General features: G+C 40.2%; 2 protein-coding genes across 9 annotated transcripts; one reads left to right on the top strand and one right to left on the bottom strand.

Annotated features, from left to right (window-relative positions):
* Positions 1 to 2,371: 2,371 nt before the first annotated feature.
* Positions 2,372 to 5,239, top strand: rhbdd2 (rhomboid domain containing 2). Its single transcript, XM_077020290.1, has 4 exons — positions 2,372 to 2,702; positions 3,012 to 3,416; positions 3,672 to 3,822; positions 3,997 to 5,239. Exons 1-4 carry the CDS (start codon positions 2,522 to 2,524, stop codon positions 4,499 to 4,501), a joined length of 1,242 nt encoding a protein of 413 aa, XP_076876405.1. The 5' UTR covers positions 2,372 to 2,521; the 3' UTR covers positions 4,502 to 5,239.
* Positions 5,240 to 6,466: 1,227 nt separating this feature from the next.
* Positions 6,467 to 15,134, bottom strand: pora (P450 (cytochrome) oxidoreductase a). 8 transcript variants are annotated; one of them, XM_077020283.1, is made up of 17 exons: positions 14,529 to 15,134; positions 14,369 to 14,441; positions 13,710 to 13,833; positions 12,436 to 12,486; positions 12,112 to 12,240; positions 11,554 to 11,703; positions 9,995 to 10,119; positions 9,818 to 9,907; positions 9,544 to 9,642; positions 9,148 to 9,264; positions 8,891 to 9,009; positions 8,568 to 8,749; positions 8,326 to 8,475; positions 7,548 to 7,815; positions 7,273 to 7,418; positions 6,953 to 7,038; positions 6,467 to 6,810 (listed from the first exon to the last, which is right to left on the bottom strand). In XM_077020283.1, the coding sequence occupies exons 3-17, from the start codon at positions 13,749 to 13,751 to the stop codon at positions 6,666 to 6,668; spliced, it is 1,899 nt and encodes a 632-aa protein (XP_076876398.1). In that variant the 5' UTR covers positions 13,752 to 13,833; positions 14,369 to 14,441; positions 14,529 to 15,134; the 3' UTR covers positions 6,467 to 6,665. The 8 variants fall into 8 exon arrangements, with proteins under 8 accessions (XP_076876398.1, XP_076876397.1, XP_076876400.1 ...); XM_077020282.1 differs by lacking the exon at positions 13,710 to 13,833 and having other exon boundaries at positions 14,529 to 14,558; positions 14,688 to 14,713; XM_077020285.1 differs by lacking the exons at positions 9,148 to 9,264; positions 13,710 to 13,833 and having other exon boundaries at positions 14,529 to 14,558; positions 14,688 to 14,713.
* Positions 15,135 to 15,395: the final 261 nt, after the last annotated feature.

The raw sequence follows: 15,395 nt of genomic DNA, 5'->3' as shown, positions 1-15,395 counted from the left end.
TGGGCAAAGGTTCCAAAATGAAATATAAAAAAGAGGACAAAACACTGTAAAACGTTAAAGTGGAAGACGGAAAACTACAGTCTTTTGCGAGAAAGGCGGTAAGATCCGGTTTAAAAAAATAATGATAAAAACATAAAAACGTTTAGGCTTGTTGGTAAAAAAAAAAAAAGAAAACTTATAATAAACACACATCTACGTATAAAATATATTTTTTATTTATTTTTATTAAATATATGTATCAGTGTAGAATCTACTTTACATGCCAGAACTCAAATGACAAGTAGACTGGCTTGGTAACGCCACGTGATTCAACCCAGTACTGCATCACACCTGTCACTTAACGTGCACCTCCACGTACCGAGCCCAGGTGTGTGGTTGGTGCACGCCTGTTTATCGTCAGCGTGTTTTTTCCTGTTTTCGTGCCAGTCCTGTTACCATAGATACAACTACACAACTACAGTAGTCTATATTTAAAGTAATTTGGCGTATTTGATCTGTTATAGTGATTCGTTTTTATCCTCAAGTAATTAATAATTGTTAGCATTGTATAAAATGTGCGTTGTGCATGATGTTTAAATAAGGTAAATTAATACATTAATTGTGTGTTATTGTTACAGGGCAACACTTGGTTGGACATCAGTGAAATTATTTGGGTTATCTGTTATGGGCTACAACCTAGTCATTTGGTGAAACTCTCAGAAATGGAGAACAGAGTGATCACTTTTGAAGCAGCTTCTATGCGTCAGTGCAGACTGGCTGGACTCTTCTAGTCACAACTCGTCCACAATCTTGATCTGTCATAAACACAGTTGACTCAAAAACAGAGGAAAGCCATTCAACAGGAAGAATTTCAGAAATGTGATGATGAGACATGTGTGAGATCATAAGAGGAGCAGACTGGAGGTGTACATGATGATGTAAGATGAGAATGAGACCATACGTGTTTTTGTCTGTTTGGCTTGGCCTCATTAAAAAATAACTCTTCAGCATCTGTCTATATTTAGAAACCTTTTTAACATGACTTTGATCTATTGACGTATACAAAGGCCACAAAGTGACACAGTGAAACAGAAAACCCTAAAAAACGTATTCATGTATTTACACAAGACTTACAAAAGTTAAGTTTGTGCATCTGTTCTAGAAGATAAGGTCCTTAAAGTAAGATATGCTGATCATGTGAAGTCAGCAGAAGGGACAATGAAAATCCAATTGCAACATATGTACTATATGAGGAACTTAGAAGATTGGCAAAGCAAACTCTATAGAATGTGCAAATTGATTCCATACTTGGTATTAAAAGAAGATTGTACACACCATTCAGTGGCACATGTTCTGGATGGAGTGACAATATTAATTTTCAGATCTTACTACCTGCTACACACTGCACTGTGCTCTAAGATCTCCAAAGATATTTTTGCTTGAGAATAAAGCTTTGGTGATTTGAAATAATGACTCTGTTGTCTCTCTACACATCAACAAGCCCGTGAGGTGTATAGCACTTCCAAGCAAAACAGTTTGGGGGTTCTTTATCAGCTTGGGGCCCTCTACTACAATGGGCACTTGGGGCCCTCTACTACAACGGGCACTCGAATACCTTCTCCTTTTTGCAGGCACTGATACGGCTTTTTTCCTCTTGGTTCATGGCTTGTGGATTCAACATTTGAATAATCAGCTTTGTGCATAACGGACAAAACTCTGTCTCTGCACCATCATCACAGTCTTGACCTCTGCTTCTAGAGTTTATATATATATATATATATATATATATATATATATATATATATATATATATATATATATATATATATACTACTACTACTGCTATATATATATATATATATATATATATATATATATATATATATATATACTACTGCTATATATATATATATATATATATATATATATATATATATATATATATACTACTGCTATATATATATATATATATATATATATATATATATATATATATATATATATATATATATATATATATATATATATATATATATATCATTGGTATCATTGCCGCAGCAATTGCTGGACTTGTTCATGGGACAAGCAATCAACTATTCAGATTTTTTTAAATTAACTACTTACATATTTGTTCACTTCTCTTGAACCTTACTTTCAACCTGCTCTTGTGTCAGTGTAAATATGACACAAGTATGACATATTGATCTATTTTTTTAGATTGCATAACTTACCCACAGACAATGAACCTCATCAAAAGCTTTTAGCTATTCCATAGTCTTAAACATGCTTAACACATTAACACATATTTTGTAAATTTGACTGACAGATATTACTGAACAGGACAGGACTAGCCACGACTGCGTAAATTTTGCGCAATCGAACAATCTTGAAGACAACATTTTTTTCAACGCGGAAGTTCATCAACAACAAACGCGTCCTCATGTTTTCCCAATAATAATTCATTCTGACCTCATGCTTCGCTATTTTATTCGATCACATTGTTTTTGTAAGCAAAAGTTATGCCATAGACTTCAACTTGAAAATGCGCAAAACGTTTATTAAAGGGCTGCAGAAGTTTTCTAATTTCGTGTCAGCGTTGGAGTTTACAAGTGGGATAGCGCTGGTGGTCGTACTGTCCTGTGTCCTGACCATCGTCACGAAGTATCTCCACATCTCTGGAGATCTGCTGAGCCTCGACTCCAACGTGGTTCTCGGCGGCCACAGTAAGACCTTATTACACAAACATGCATTATAACATTCACATATGTTACTTCTGTGACTTCAACAAAGCTGTTTCAACATCTAGCTAACATTCACGCATTCATCCTCTGCTGTACATCTAGCTGGCTTGTTATTAAGCCATAACGACATGAAATATTAATAATAATCCCTCCAACGTCCGCCCGATCAGTCTAGAAATATGAACTTGGGAGGAAACTGCCTTAGCTTGTCCGACTAGGTGATCAATGTGTCACGCACCATTGGGGTGAAGTGTAACGTTTTCAACTTGTAACTCTTTGTCTCCACCTTAGTCCACAAGCTCTTCTCCTACACCTTCTACCATAAAGATGTGGGACACCTCTTCCTCGGTGTGGCTCTGCTGGTATTCTTCTGCAGTGGGTTAGAGAATGGAGTTGGCACCGTGCGGTTCCTGCACCAGCTGTTCCTTCTCTCCACCTTCGTGGGCGTAGAACACGTGCTGCTGCAGACACTGCTTTTTTCTCCGTCCACGAGGTCCTCCGTCTCGGGCCTGATCCCGGTATCTCTAGCTGTGCTCGGCATGGTGACCATCGGCTCCCGTATGCGGAAGGCCTTCCTGATGGGTGTCAGCGTGCCCACCGCAACTCTTCCCTGGATCATCTTGCTGTTTGTCACGCTGCTTACTCGTAACACTGCGTTCCTTTGCAACGTTCTGGCTGTAGTCACAGGAGAGATGTGTATCCTTCATTCTGCTTGTCTAACTATCTTGGTAAATCCCATCACAAACAAATACCTTCATTTATATATATTTGGTGAAATATGAGTATATTATGAGTATATATAATATATATATATATATATATATATATATATATATATATATATATATATATATATATATGAGTGTCTTTCAAGGTGAGCGATCCCTTTGGGCAAGAGGGCAGCTAAATACACTCACATGTATGCTATGTCCTTAACTTAATATATATCAGATGGCATGAGATGGTTTTCGGTGTTAGAAATGTCGGAGTCTAAAGCTTGTGTGCTTGAGAAGAAAATGCCCTTCAGGTGGCTGAAGAGGATGGCAGGTGTAAAGTATATTCCTGCATCTACAGAGGAGAGAAAAAAGGATCTGCACACCATGTGAGTGATCGCATATGACTACAGTGCTTATACTTAAGACCTATCCATATTATTTATTATCTAACAGTTGTTTTAATACCTTCATAAGTAAATGTTGCGTATTTTCTTCTCACATTTATGTCATTGCTATCCATGAACCATGTGGATGATGTCATGTTTTGATTACTGTTTTAGATGCAGCCCACCTCCAGGGTCCTATCCTGTTCAGGCCTACGCACCGGCGTCTGCTTTAAACCCTCAGTCTGTGGGAAGCCTGCCTAACAGTCTGGAAGGTTGGTCACACTCAACCTACATCCAGCAGAATTACACGGTGCCTTCAGCGTATGCTGGGTATGCCTTTGGGCCTGGTTTTGGAACTAGTCATGGACACGGTCACAGTCACAGTTATGGACACAGTCATGGTCATGAGTGTGGGTCTACTCCTGGACACAGTCATGGTCATGAGTGTGGGTCTACTCCTGGACACAGCCATCATGAGTGTGGGTCTACTACTGGACACAGTCATCATGAGTCAGCTCCACAGACCAGCAGTTTGTGGATGTCCTCTGCCCCTTATGTCCATTCTCACTTCAGAACTCCTGTCAATATCACTGAACAGACTTTTGTTAACCTGCCAGAAGCAGCATCACAGGCTCCTCCCACAGAATTCCTGGCCAAGACTGCTGTGGTGTCTATGTAAGGCCATCAAAACTACCAAAGGAAAAAGCATTATTTACAGGATCACTGCATCTAAGATCTACAAATGAATGTGATAAAGTCATCAATGAAGTGTTCATGAAAATCAGACAAAAAGCAGATATTTTCATTTTAGTTATTTCTTCTCTCCAAAGTATAGTTTTCACAGTGCCTTTAGGCTAGAGTCACTCATACAGCAGCTCATTTCTCGCTTTATTTTGACTATGTGTATGTAGAATTTTGTAGACCTCCAGACCACACATACCAGCTCTGTTTGATAGATATTGGTCAGCTGAACCACCTTTTAAAAGTTCTGATCATAAAGTTTTCTCACACGGTTCATGCAGTTAGCAGGAGTGGTACTTGTTTTTGGAGTGTATGAAGTTTAGGTCAACTCAGCAACTTTTCATAAGCGATTATTATTGCTAATATTCTATTCTCAAGATTTTAGAAAAGCCTCGTCATAGTTTACAGAATGACCAATACTGTAGTATTTTGTAGACTGCTGTTTCACAGTAAGACAAGAGGATTAAAGGGTATCACAGCTGTAAAAATGTGTTTGTAGTTAAGTAAGCACTCTTTTATTCTCCCTCTTAGTGTTTGACATGTAAACTTTAATGTCATGCAATATGATATTTGGGTTTGAATATGTTGGAAAATAAGCAATGACACTATGGCCTTAATCATACTGAGTTAAATACGTGATTGTTCTGAATTAAAGTATTTAAAGTATAGTAAAGTATTTTGGAGACTTGTCCTAAATTTCCAAGTAAGAAGCTCTGTCACTTTCACACTGTGCATACTGAGTAACCATGGTGTCACATCCCAGCTGACACCCAGTTAAAATAATACTACACTCACAAATCACAAACCCAGATCACTTCCCTCCTCTCAATCACCAGATCACTGATCACTACACACATCTGTTCTTGTCTTTATCTTCGACCTGTTTAATCCACAGGTGTCGAAATCCAGGGCATTAGCCTCACTTGTGGACTAATCCAAGCCCACTTTCACTGGTCTTCATGCTGTCTCTCATTAACCTTCCTGTTTAACTCCACATAAACCCAGTTTACTACTCACTCTTTGATCTGCTTGCTGTGTGACTTAAGGGATGTTAGGGACTTTTTCATCAATGTAACATCTTCACACCTTTCATGTTATTTACATGGAGGTAATAATGTACTGAATAATGTGGTTAGTAACACAGTAAGAATGGACTCAGTATTATTTATTAATGATTATTTATTCATTATTTATTTATTAACACCCCTCATGTTTAGTGGTAGATTTGTTTTGCGGATTTGTTTGTTTTCAGTCGCACCTGTTCAGTTCAGTAATGAGTAATTTGAACCAATGAAAACTGACCAAAATACATCGGGAATATCAGGAAAAACACAAGACATAATACAAACACATGTTTACTGCTGAAGTACAGGGAGGTTTAAGCAGTGCTCATTGCCGGCCTGGTCCCCAGTCTCAGCACAGCAACTGCAGAGGAGCAGTCCCCCTTACACCAGAGCAGGGGGCAGAAACTGGTCTGAGGTCCTCAAAGAGGGAGGAGAAGAGGTAGTTCAGGCTGTACACACAAAATCTTTGTTCAATGACCTTACTCAAAACAATATAAATGAGGTCAAACTGTCAACCATGATTTATCACTAAACGTGCCTGAGACCGCACGTCCTCAGTCTGATAAGTGCAAACTAATGCCAAACCAACAAGGTGTCAGTAGTGCCATGTTTTTGATTAATTTACAAGCTATTGTTCCATTCAAAAGCTATTCAAAGTTCATTCATATCATCACATAAATGAATAAGGTAATGGTCATTCAGAAAATCGAAGAACACACTAACTCTCCCAGTGGAGGTTTTTGTGCAGCAGAGTGTGTGTGTGTGTGTGTGTGTGTGTTAGGATTGCCACAATTTTTTTTATTGCAACATAATGGGGAATTGATGGCTGTCTTTTAACCCATATTAGCTTATGAAGGGTTCATTTTGTACATTTCCTATACAAGAAACTTCACTTTGTTACAGAGGAACTCCATTTTCATTATTTACACACTGTGTTTGTCATTCTGCTCCATGGCTTCAGTGGTATACCCAGACTCCAACAATAAATAAATTATCATATAAAATTGTAGGGAAAGTGATGAAGTCAGTGTTTCTGGTTTAGCTCCACACGTCTTGCGAGTAGCGGCCTGAAGTCGCCAGCCGTTTGAAGTAGTCTACAGCCTCAGCGTGAGTTAACCCTTCAACCTCTTCAGCGATGGCGTGGAACGTAGCCTGCACATCCCTGGCCATGTTATGTGCATCTCTGCAAGAGACCTGCATTAGCGGAAGCTTACCTGGGGATGCTAACTAAGCAGGATCTGTGGAAACTGCTTTTTAACCAATTGGGATGTAATCTGTGTGGAAAGGTTCTGGGAGAATTTAACTAGCAAATGTCTGCTTCTTACCCACAAACGTAGATGTGCGCATTATGTAAGTGTATCAGGTTCCACAAATGTTCTTTGTTCTTCTTGAGGAGATGTTGAACATAGACCTGTGTAAGAACATTTACTTTACCCTCAGTCTATTTGACTAGATGTATAGCCAAATACAAAATATTTCTTAACAGATGCAATATAAATATGTTTTCATATCTTAAAATTTCAAATTTCAATACAAAGCTTGAAACACCCTAAAGGTACTGAGCAGACTTTTGTTAACCTGCCAGAAGCAGTAAGATAAACGCCATTCCAGCCTCTTTCATACACACGGAGGTAAATGGCTGCACCTTGTGCTTCTGCTGCCTAGAAAACGCCACATTTAGCTGAGTGAGAACCCCGGTTTTTTCAAACTCCTGCAGTTCTTCCTGGTATAGGAAATCCTCGTGTCTATGGCGGCAGCCAAAGTAAAGTATTGTCTCGCCAACTTCCTCGCCTGTGGCATGAGAAAAAGACAACAGAGAAAGACGGTGGTTATTTCTTATCCTACTCACTGAAAAGATCATTCCTGAACAAAGACAACTGATAACAACTTTCCATTTGGGTTTTTGTGATTTATTTTTACCTTGTTCCTTCAGCCAAGCTCTCTCCTGGATGAATCCCATGAACGGGGCAATGCCAGTGCCCGGACCAATCATAACCACCGGTTTAGCGGCACTGAGCGGCAGGTGGAACTGTGACTTCCTGACGTACATGGGAACATTTGGCTTTGGGCCACTGTCAGTTACAACTTTGTTTTTGAGCCAGTTGGTGGCCACACCCTTGAAGACTCGCCCCGTCTTGGTGGTGTGTTCCACCACAGCTGCACAGATGTGTATAGAGGTGGGATGGACCTAAGGAACAGGTGCAGTCAGCCTCAGAGTAATAAAGCCTGAAGGAACAACTTAAGCTTTGTGATGCACCTGAAAAAAAAAACGTCGCCTGTCTGTGTTTATCTGAACGTCTGAGCAACAGGTCTGCTCAGTCCCTCACCACCAGTTCCCTCCTGCTTCACCCACCTCAGATTCTCTTCCTCTTGAATATACTGTAGTGTGTCAGGATTGAGTGTATTATTGTGTTCGTGTGGCTGTCAGAGGTGCATGATTTAACTGTTGCTTGTAGCACCTAATTCACTGCCGCCAGTTAAGCCCTGACTGTAGTGTGCTGCTTTCTGCTGTACTGATCTTGTATCATCTACTGGAAACTAAAACAGCATGAGGCAAATTTGGGTCAGTGGTATACGTCTGGATAAAACCATCTGCCATTGGGAATGAATGTAAACATCTCTATGGGTAAAACATTCCTCCTAAGTGTGCTATATCTACGTCTTCCAGAACTCCCCAGTCAAAAGCAGGACGCCTCACCTTGGCAGAAGAGGCGATGGAGTAAAAACGTGCCTGCAGACGAGGCAGCAGCTCGCACAGGTGGTCAACGGGAGGCCGCAGGGACGGCAGGTCCTCCAGGACGGCCAGGACATCCCTCTCTGCATCCAGCACCCAGCTGCGGTACAGTGCCTAACAATCACAAGTCCCGCAAGCTGCTCAGACCCAAAGCCCGTGTTGGCGCAGTCTTTAGATCGGCGCTGCTATGGAGGCCACAGCTGTACCTTGCCTTCGGTGGAGGAACAGGCCATCTCGCGCATCGCCCTCTGCTCCCGAGGTTCCGATGCATACTGGGCCAGCTCAAACAGCAGGTTAGAGCGCGGCGGGTTGGTGATGTCCAGGTAGTGGGTCAGGGCTGTGCGGTAGGACGTGGGACACGGGAACGGGTGCAGCATATCGGAACCCACTAAGGCAAACAGACACTTTTTTAATAATGCGTCTGTCACATCCTTACATCAGTAATGCAATTTAAACAGGTGCAAACGTGTCTTCAAATGGTCTCCATGTACTGTTACCACTTAAACCTGTTTGTCAAGCTGTTGTTTACCATCCAGATTCTTGAGCGTGATGATTGTGTCGAGGTTGACACCCAGTCTCTCCCCCAGTCTGTTCACTAGTGACTCATCATTTGCAGGGTACACAGCAGCATGGTCTCCAGCAGTATACCTATGGTTTGGGAGGAAGATTATTTTAATAATAGTGTCTGCTATATAAATCAAAGTACTAAGGAGGCAGACAAACTGATAACGATTGCATAATAAAATCCAATGTAATACAGTATAATTCTAGAAATATAAGCATTACCTAATCTCAGAACCTGAGATATCCAGTTCTAAATGCATCAAGTGACGGTTTCCGCCCTTGTTGAGTTTGCGGTTAAGAATTACAGGCGCCAAGAAGGGATTCTTCTCATTAAAAGGCCTACAATTACAATTACTGGTTAAAATGTAATTCTCATGATATTAGCAATTGTAAATATAAAAAAATTGTTACATAGAAAAAAGAAAATTTGTTTTTAATTATTTAAAATTTTTTAGTCATTAACATTACATTAGTTTCACGTTAATGCCCCGTGACTTCAGAGCGCTCTCTGAAAACGTCTCCCACATAGTTTCATCATTCTATTCTGAATCAAATCTCAGCTTCCTCATGTTTAAAGTGGAGTACAGCATTAAAATATTAAAGACTCCAGGAACTCACGTTTTCTGGATCTGAAAGCTCATCAGGTGACCCAGCTCACCTGAGTACACCTCACTCACACTGATGTCGTTGTGGACCACGAGTTCATACTGACGAAAGCTGCAAGAAGACGTCAAGGGTTCAGTGTCTGTGTTTACAGCACTATGAAACACTGTAATTGAAAAACTGAACTGTAATCAGTGAACATGACAGGATGCACAAGTATGTAAAGTCTGATGTGGGAATGCCGCAACTGCAGCTGCCTGGATTGTGTTGACCTGGAGAACAAGCACACCTGCATTCCTGCCGGGGAGCCTGCACTCCCAACAACTCACACACCGCTGGCCAGAACCGCTGCGTCCAACATACGAAGTCTTCCTCCAAACTGCAAAGCAACTACTTTCGTGAACAACATTTTGTTGTTTATTTTATATCATAAAACGATACATTGTTTTCAACAGCATACACTTACTTGTTGTCTGCATCTCCAAGGCCAAGGTCACAAACTCTCGTAGCTCCTAGATCAGACAGCCATTGGTCTGTATTCTTCCCAATAGTGTTGAAATGCTCATACGTCTTATTCCCCAATCCGAACACCTACAAGGGACAGAAAGGAATTCAGTTTGTGATGGCAGTGCCTTATTTACTAAACAGACGAAAACACATTATAATAAAAATTTATTTACTACATTTACTAGTCAGCAATCCCATAAGTGACATAGAACCCCCGATTGTAGGAGCACAATTGTAATGCAAATTAGTTGCATTTATATATATATATATATATATATATATATATATATATATATATATATATATATATATATATATATATATATATATATATATATATTGAAGCAGGCATTCAACTGCTGAGCAACAGAGCATGTTACACCCAGCACCCAACCCGCTTCACTTGTGCGGAACTAACCAGGAGCATTTGTGCCAAACCACAAATAAACGTGTGCTGAACCACAGATAAACGTGTGCAATCTAGGCTCCATTTCCTTACTCAGTCACAAAGCTTCTAGTCTTCATAGTTTTGTCTGTTCTTATTCCAGGTACACACAGGCAGGGAATGAATGGTTTTAGACTGTAGATTTTACTTAAGCTCAGGACTTCTGGTAAGGAAAGACGTGTTGGATGGGTTAATAAGGAACTCCTGTACTATAATTCTACAGGTGTGTTGTGAAGGTTCCAAAGCCCCCATTTTATCACACTTATACTAACATCCACTTCAGATCCATCTAAGCAGGCACTTGGCTGTAACACTGGCTTGTCTTGGCCAGGTGTGATGTACCCATTTTGTGAAGGAGTCCAATGGGAGTGGTGTGTATCCCATTAGCTGTGCTCACGCACAACGAATAACACCAGCAGAGAGCCACTATTCACAAGCGTGGGGAGAGGTAAGATGTTGTTCAAGGACCGATGAGGTGCCGCAGTTGAGGACACTCAAAGAATCTATTAGAGTCAAGGACTCTTTTAAATGATTATTAGACAAGGTCGTATGTGTTATAAATTATGGAGCAGTAAAACACCAGCTTTAAACTTGCCTGTGGGTTGATTGATATCAATACAGTCAAACCCCTGAAATTCCTGGTATTCTAGTCCTCACATGTGCTCCAGCTGGACCACTGAACCAGTGGACCAGTGACAATATTTGTTTGCCACGAATTACATCCAGAAATGGGGTCAGAAAAGGATTATTCAAACAAATGTGTGGGCTCATGTGACTTCATGTCATTAGCTGCTAGTACTAGCAAAGCTCAGCCTGTGAATTACACAGGAGAACACATTAACACATTCCCAAGCATATGGCAATCTGAAGTACGGTTACTCCTTGGAATCCAACACATGTTCATGGTGGTTTGAAGAAAAGAAAAAACAAGACGAAAAGATAAAAATACACTTAGAAGTGTCCCGTCAGAGATGGCTACTGTAGATTAAAACTACGGGTTGTGAAAGATAAGATTCATTATGTAACCTGATCTAACACAGGGTGTAGGAGGACAGTAAGGCCTCCATACTCACTGCAAAACGCACACCCTCTAGACTGTCATACGTTCCCTGCATCCAGCCATAGAAGTCCTGGGCATTATCAGTAGGTTCACCTTCCCCACATGTAGCCATGCAGAACACTGCCAGGGAGTTGGCGATCTCCGTCAGACGAGATAGCTCAGACTAGTAATGAGACAGATAAGAAAAGGTTTAAACACAATGGCTGGGTGTTTATTGGAGGCTTTTGGATGATTAAGCAAAACTTATTAAAGTATGAACTAAATTCATATCTACTTGTGCCATAAATGCATATCACAAAAGCTAAAATTATGCAAATACTAAGGAAGACATCAAGATGCCTTAATGCTACCCTCTACATGGTGGACATATTAAAGGTTGTAATGTAACTATAGCACCTCCAAGTGGCTGTTCCAGACACTGATTAGTGAACTCTTATTTAGAGAGCGCTAACTAAAATTGTAAATACAGGAAAAGGACATCTGAACTACTATATGATGATGATCTTATAACCACTTTATATCCCTATTATGCATTCTTATTGTATATAGACAGTATAAAGTAAATCAGCACCATGTTGTACTCCTGTAGGTCAGCTATCATGCCTCTCATACTGTAATTCTGGGCATCTTTCACCAGGCGGGTAGCAAAACCCCGCGCAGTGCCAGTTTGAGAACCATAGAACACCACAATATTTCTGTCCTAAAAGTGAGAAAGAGATCGGAAACTATAACCACAAAGCAGAAACAACACCTCAGTCTGCTGCAAACTATACTGATTTAAGCACAGCAGCTAGGATTTCATCAAAAGTTTTCTCATGAGAAAAGGAAATTTACTTGCACTCAGTTAAATACAAATTCATAAATGATCAATGGAATGGAAGTAATTTAAACTCACATTTTCTTTCATTTTCTCAATGAAACTAGTCATTTGAAAGACCATATTGCTCTGCAGGAGAGAGAGAGAGAGAGAGAGAGAGAGCACAATTATTAAATGGCCAAATAGAATTCCAGACTGATTGTTTTTGAATGACTGGACATTCATGGTCATTTCCTCTTGTGTTTCCATTTGACTGAATTTCCTGTTGAGTTTGTAAAGTGATCTCAGGTTCAGTGAGACTGTTCTTCATCACTGTTCAGAGTGAGACTGTTCTTCATCACTGTTCAGAGTGAGACTGTTCTTCATCACTGATCAGAGTGAGACTGTTCTCCATCACTGTTCAGAGTGAGACTGTTCTTCATCACTGATCAGAGTGAGACTGTTCTCACTGTTCAAAGCGAGACTGTTCTTCATCACTGATCAGAGTAAGACTTTTCTCCATCACTGATCAGAGTGAGACTGTTCTCCATCACTGATCAGAGTGAGACTGTTCTTCACTGTTCAGCTAATGGAAACCAAGGTGTTTGGAGTGTCATGAAAACAGAAGAAGTCCGGCTAATTCTCATAAGAATATTTCTAGCTGAATTCTGAATTATGGTGGAGTCTCATAACACAATCTTCCAGTTTTGAAGAAAGTAGCCAAAGAAAGGTTTTGTGGTTTCCATAAACACTCCATCAGACATTCCTCAGCGTATGACACCCCAGGACACTCTCAGATGGCAGAATGATGGTGCCCAACAATTTGTGACAAATTTGTGAGCATTAAAAACCACCCACATCCCATACAGAACCCACATTTTCTAACTTGTAGTTGTACCAAATCCAATGACCTTTGCTACTGACAGGCAGAGAGGTCAGATGTAAAGAATGCAGTCTGCATGCTACTGTAATGTGTGTACACGTGCTTGTGCCACTGTACACACACACACACACACACAAATGTAATGTAACCACAACAGCTGCTGTTTGTCGCCAGCAAAGACTGTCTGTCCTCAGGCAAAACATGCACCCTATTACTGGAGAAGTAAACAAATAGCAGATCTTTAAATTTTTTAAAGCAGGCATAAGTGAGAACAGACTTAGATCAGTGATTCAAGGAGCTTAGCGTTTCCACTGGACAACATCAACACCATGTCCCATGAGGCGCTCCTCACAAACACACAGCACAGGGGACAGAGATAAGGGTCGGGAAAAGGAAGAGACGTCTACATCTGCTCCCTCTCTCACTCTCTCTCCCTCTATCTCCACCTCTGCCCTCTCCCACCCTCCCCCTCTCTGCGCATGTCTCCTACCATATTTCTCTCTCCTCTGAGTGTAGTGTAAGATCTGAGCATTTCCCACAGTGAAGATGTATCAGACTTTTCCCACAGTGAAGATGTATCAGACTTTGGCCCTGCAGTGTGAACTAAGAGGAAACTGAAAGAACAGTAGGTAGTTTTATTGTTTTGTTTTCTTTGGGTGGGGGGTTGTTTGTATGTTTTTCGACAGTATGCTATGATTAGTAAGATGCTACAAAGCTACGCCCAACCAATAAAGGCATGTAACACGCAGTTACAAACTCAGGCGAGGCTGATTTTAACAATAAGAATGGCTTGCCATCTTTGATTGGGTATGCAGAAACACACACTTTTAAATTGAGTTTGTACTGTTGTATTGAGACAACTCAACCATGTATACTGTGTATACCATGTATACTATGTATAGTTGGCCTGCTGACAAGACCATGGCCTACTTGACCACAGTTTGGTTTAAGGTTTCAGTTTGGTCACAGCACAAAAAGGGTGCTTTATTTAAACTGGGTTAAAATCCCCATAGACGTAAAAGTAAAATCTAATTAACTAATAAAAGAGAATACTATTATAATGTGCAGAGCCAACGCTACATTATTATAATGTAAGACAGAACTTGTTTACACATAGCTGAGGACACTGCCAGAGTAAAGCTCACTCACCTCTTCTCTGGCTGTGTCCAAACTCTTGCTCCTTCTTCTGTATTTTGAGAAAATCACTTTATAAAGCTGTTTCCTGGAAAAAGCTGAAAACTAACAACATTCATATGAATATAAAAACAGACCTTTATGTGTAAGAGGACGTAAGACGCGAGAGGCTCACCCTGCGGCGGGCGTGTGCTTATCTCTGGGTCTGACGTGGTCCCCAGCAAGAGGAAAACAAGAAGATAAACAAGTTGGTTAGGAAAGAGATGTTGGTGTATGTCAAAGTAACATCTATACATCTACAAGCCCCATGAGATAAGGACAGACTTCCAGAGACCTGATCCTCATCAGTCAAACTTTGCCTTTGGGTATACATGAGAAGAAATTTATGTGGTTTTATTTGTCGAAACCAGGGTTAGCACCTGTAAGTGGAACCGGTCTCCCATTAGCCTAACTCACTGAAGGTGAGCCAAGCCAATCACATTAAGGTTACTTGTTTTCTTGTTACTTATAAACTCTCTAGTCCTGACCTGCCCTCCTTCTTTGGATATCATATTCCAGATTGTATCTCATGTAGAAATTCAGAGAAACAACAGACCTATGGCAGTATTTTCTTGGTATGCTTTTTAGTCTAGATACAGTATAGCATTTTGTCAACAACTTAAAATGCTGTTAAAAGCTTCAAGGCTGCATTTTGGTTTCTAAGGTAACACACATATTTTCACAAAGTCTTCCCATAACATAATTTTCACAATGTAAGGCACCGGGCAAATGCACTTAATATAATTATAAAGTTTTAACTAGGTACAGGAGTTACATTAATTTTCAACATATGAAAATCATGAAATAGTGTGCTTAGTGGAACTAAGAACTGTAGCATTTGTCTATACATGAATGGTATTGGTTATGGAAAAAAAAAATATTGCTATAATCATTTTTATTTTGACTTTACAGAACTTGAACACTGTAAAAAATGTAATACTTTCCTGAATTAGTTGGGTCATTTTCATTTGGATTGAAATGTCCTGTTTATTTGGGCTCCATT

This window comes from Brachyhypopomus gauderio, chromosome 10, assembly GCF_052324685.1.
Source record: "Brachyhypopomus gauderio isolate BG-103 chromosome 10, BGAUD_0.2, whole genome shotgun sequence".
Classification (NCBI taxonomy): domain Eukaryota; kingdom Metazoa; phylum Chordata; class Actinopteri; order Gymnotiformes; family Hypopomidae; genus Brachyhypopomus; species Brachyhypopomus gauderio.
The sequence above is the reverse complement of the archived record's forward strand: the minus strand, read 5'-3'. Positions and strand labels throughout refer to the sequence as shown.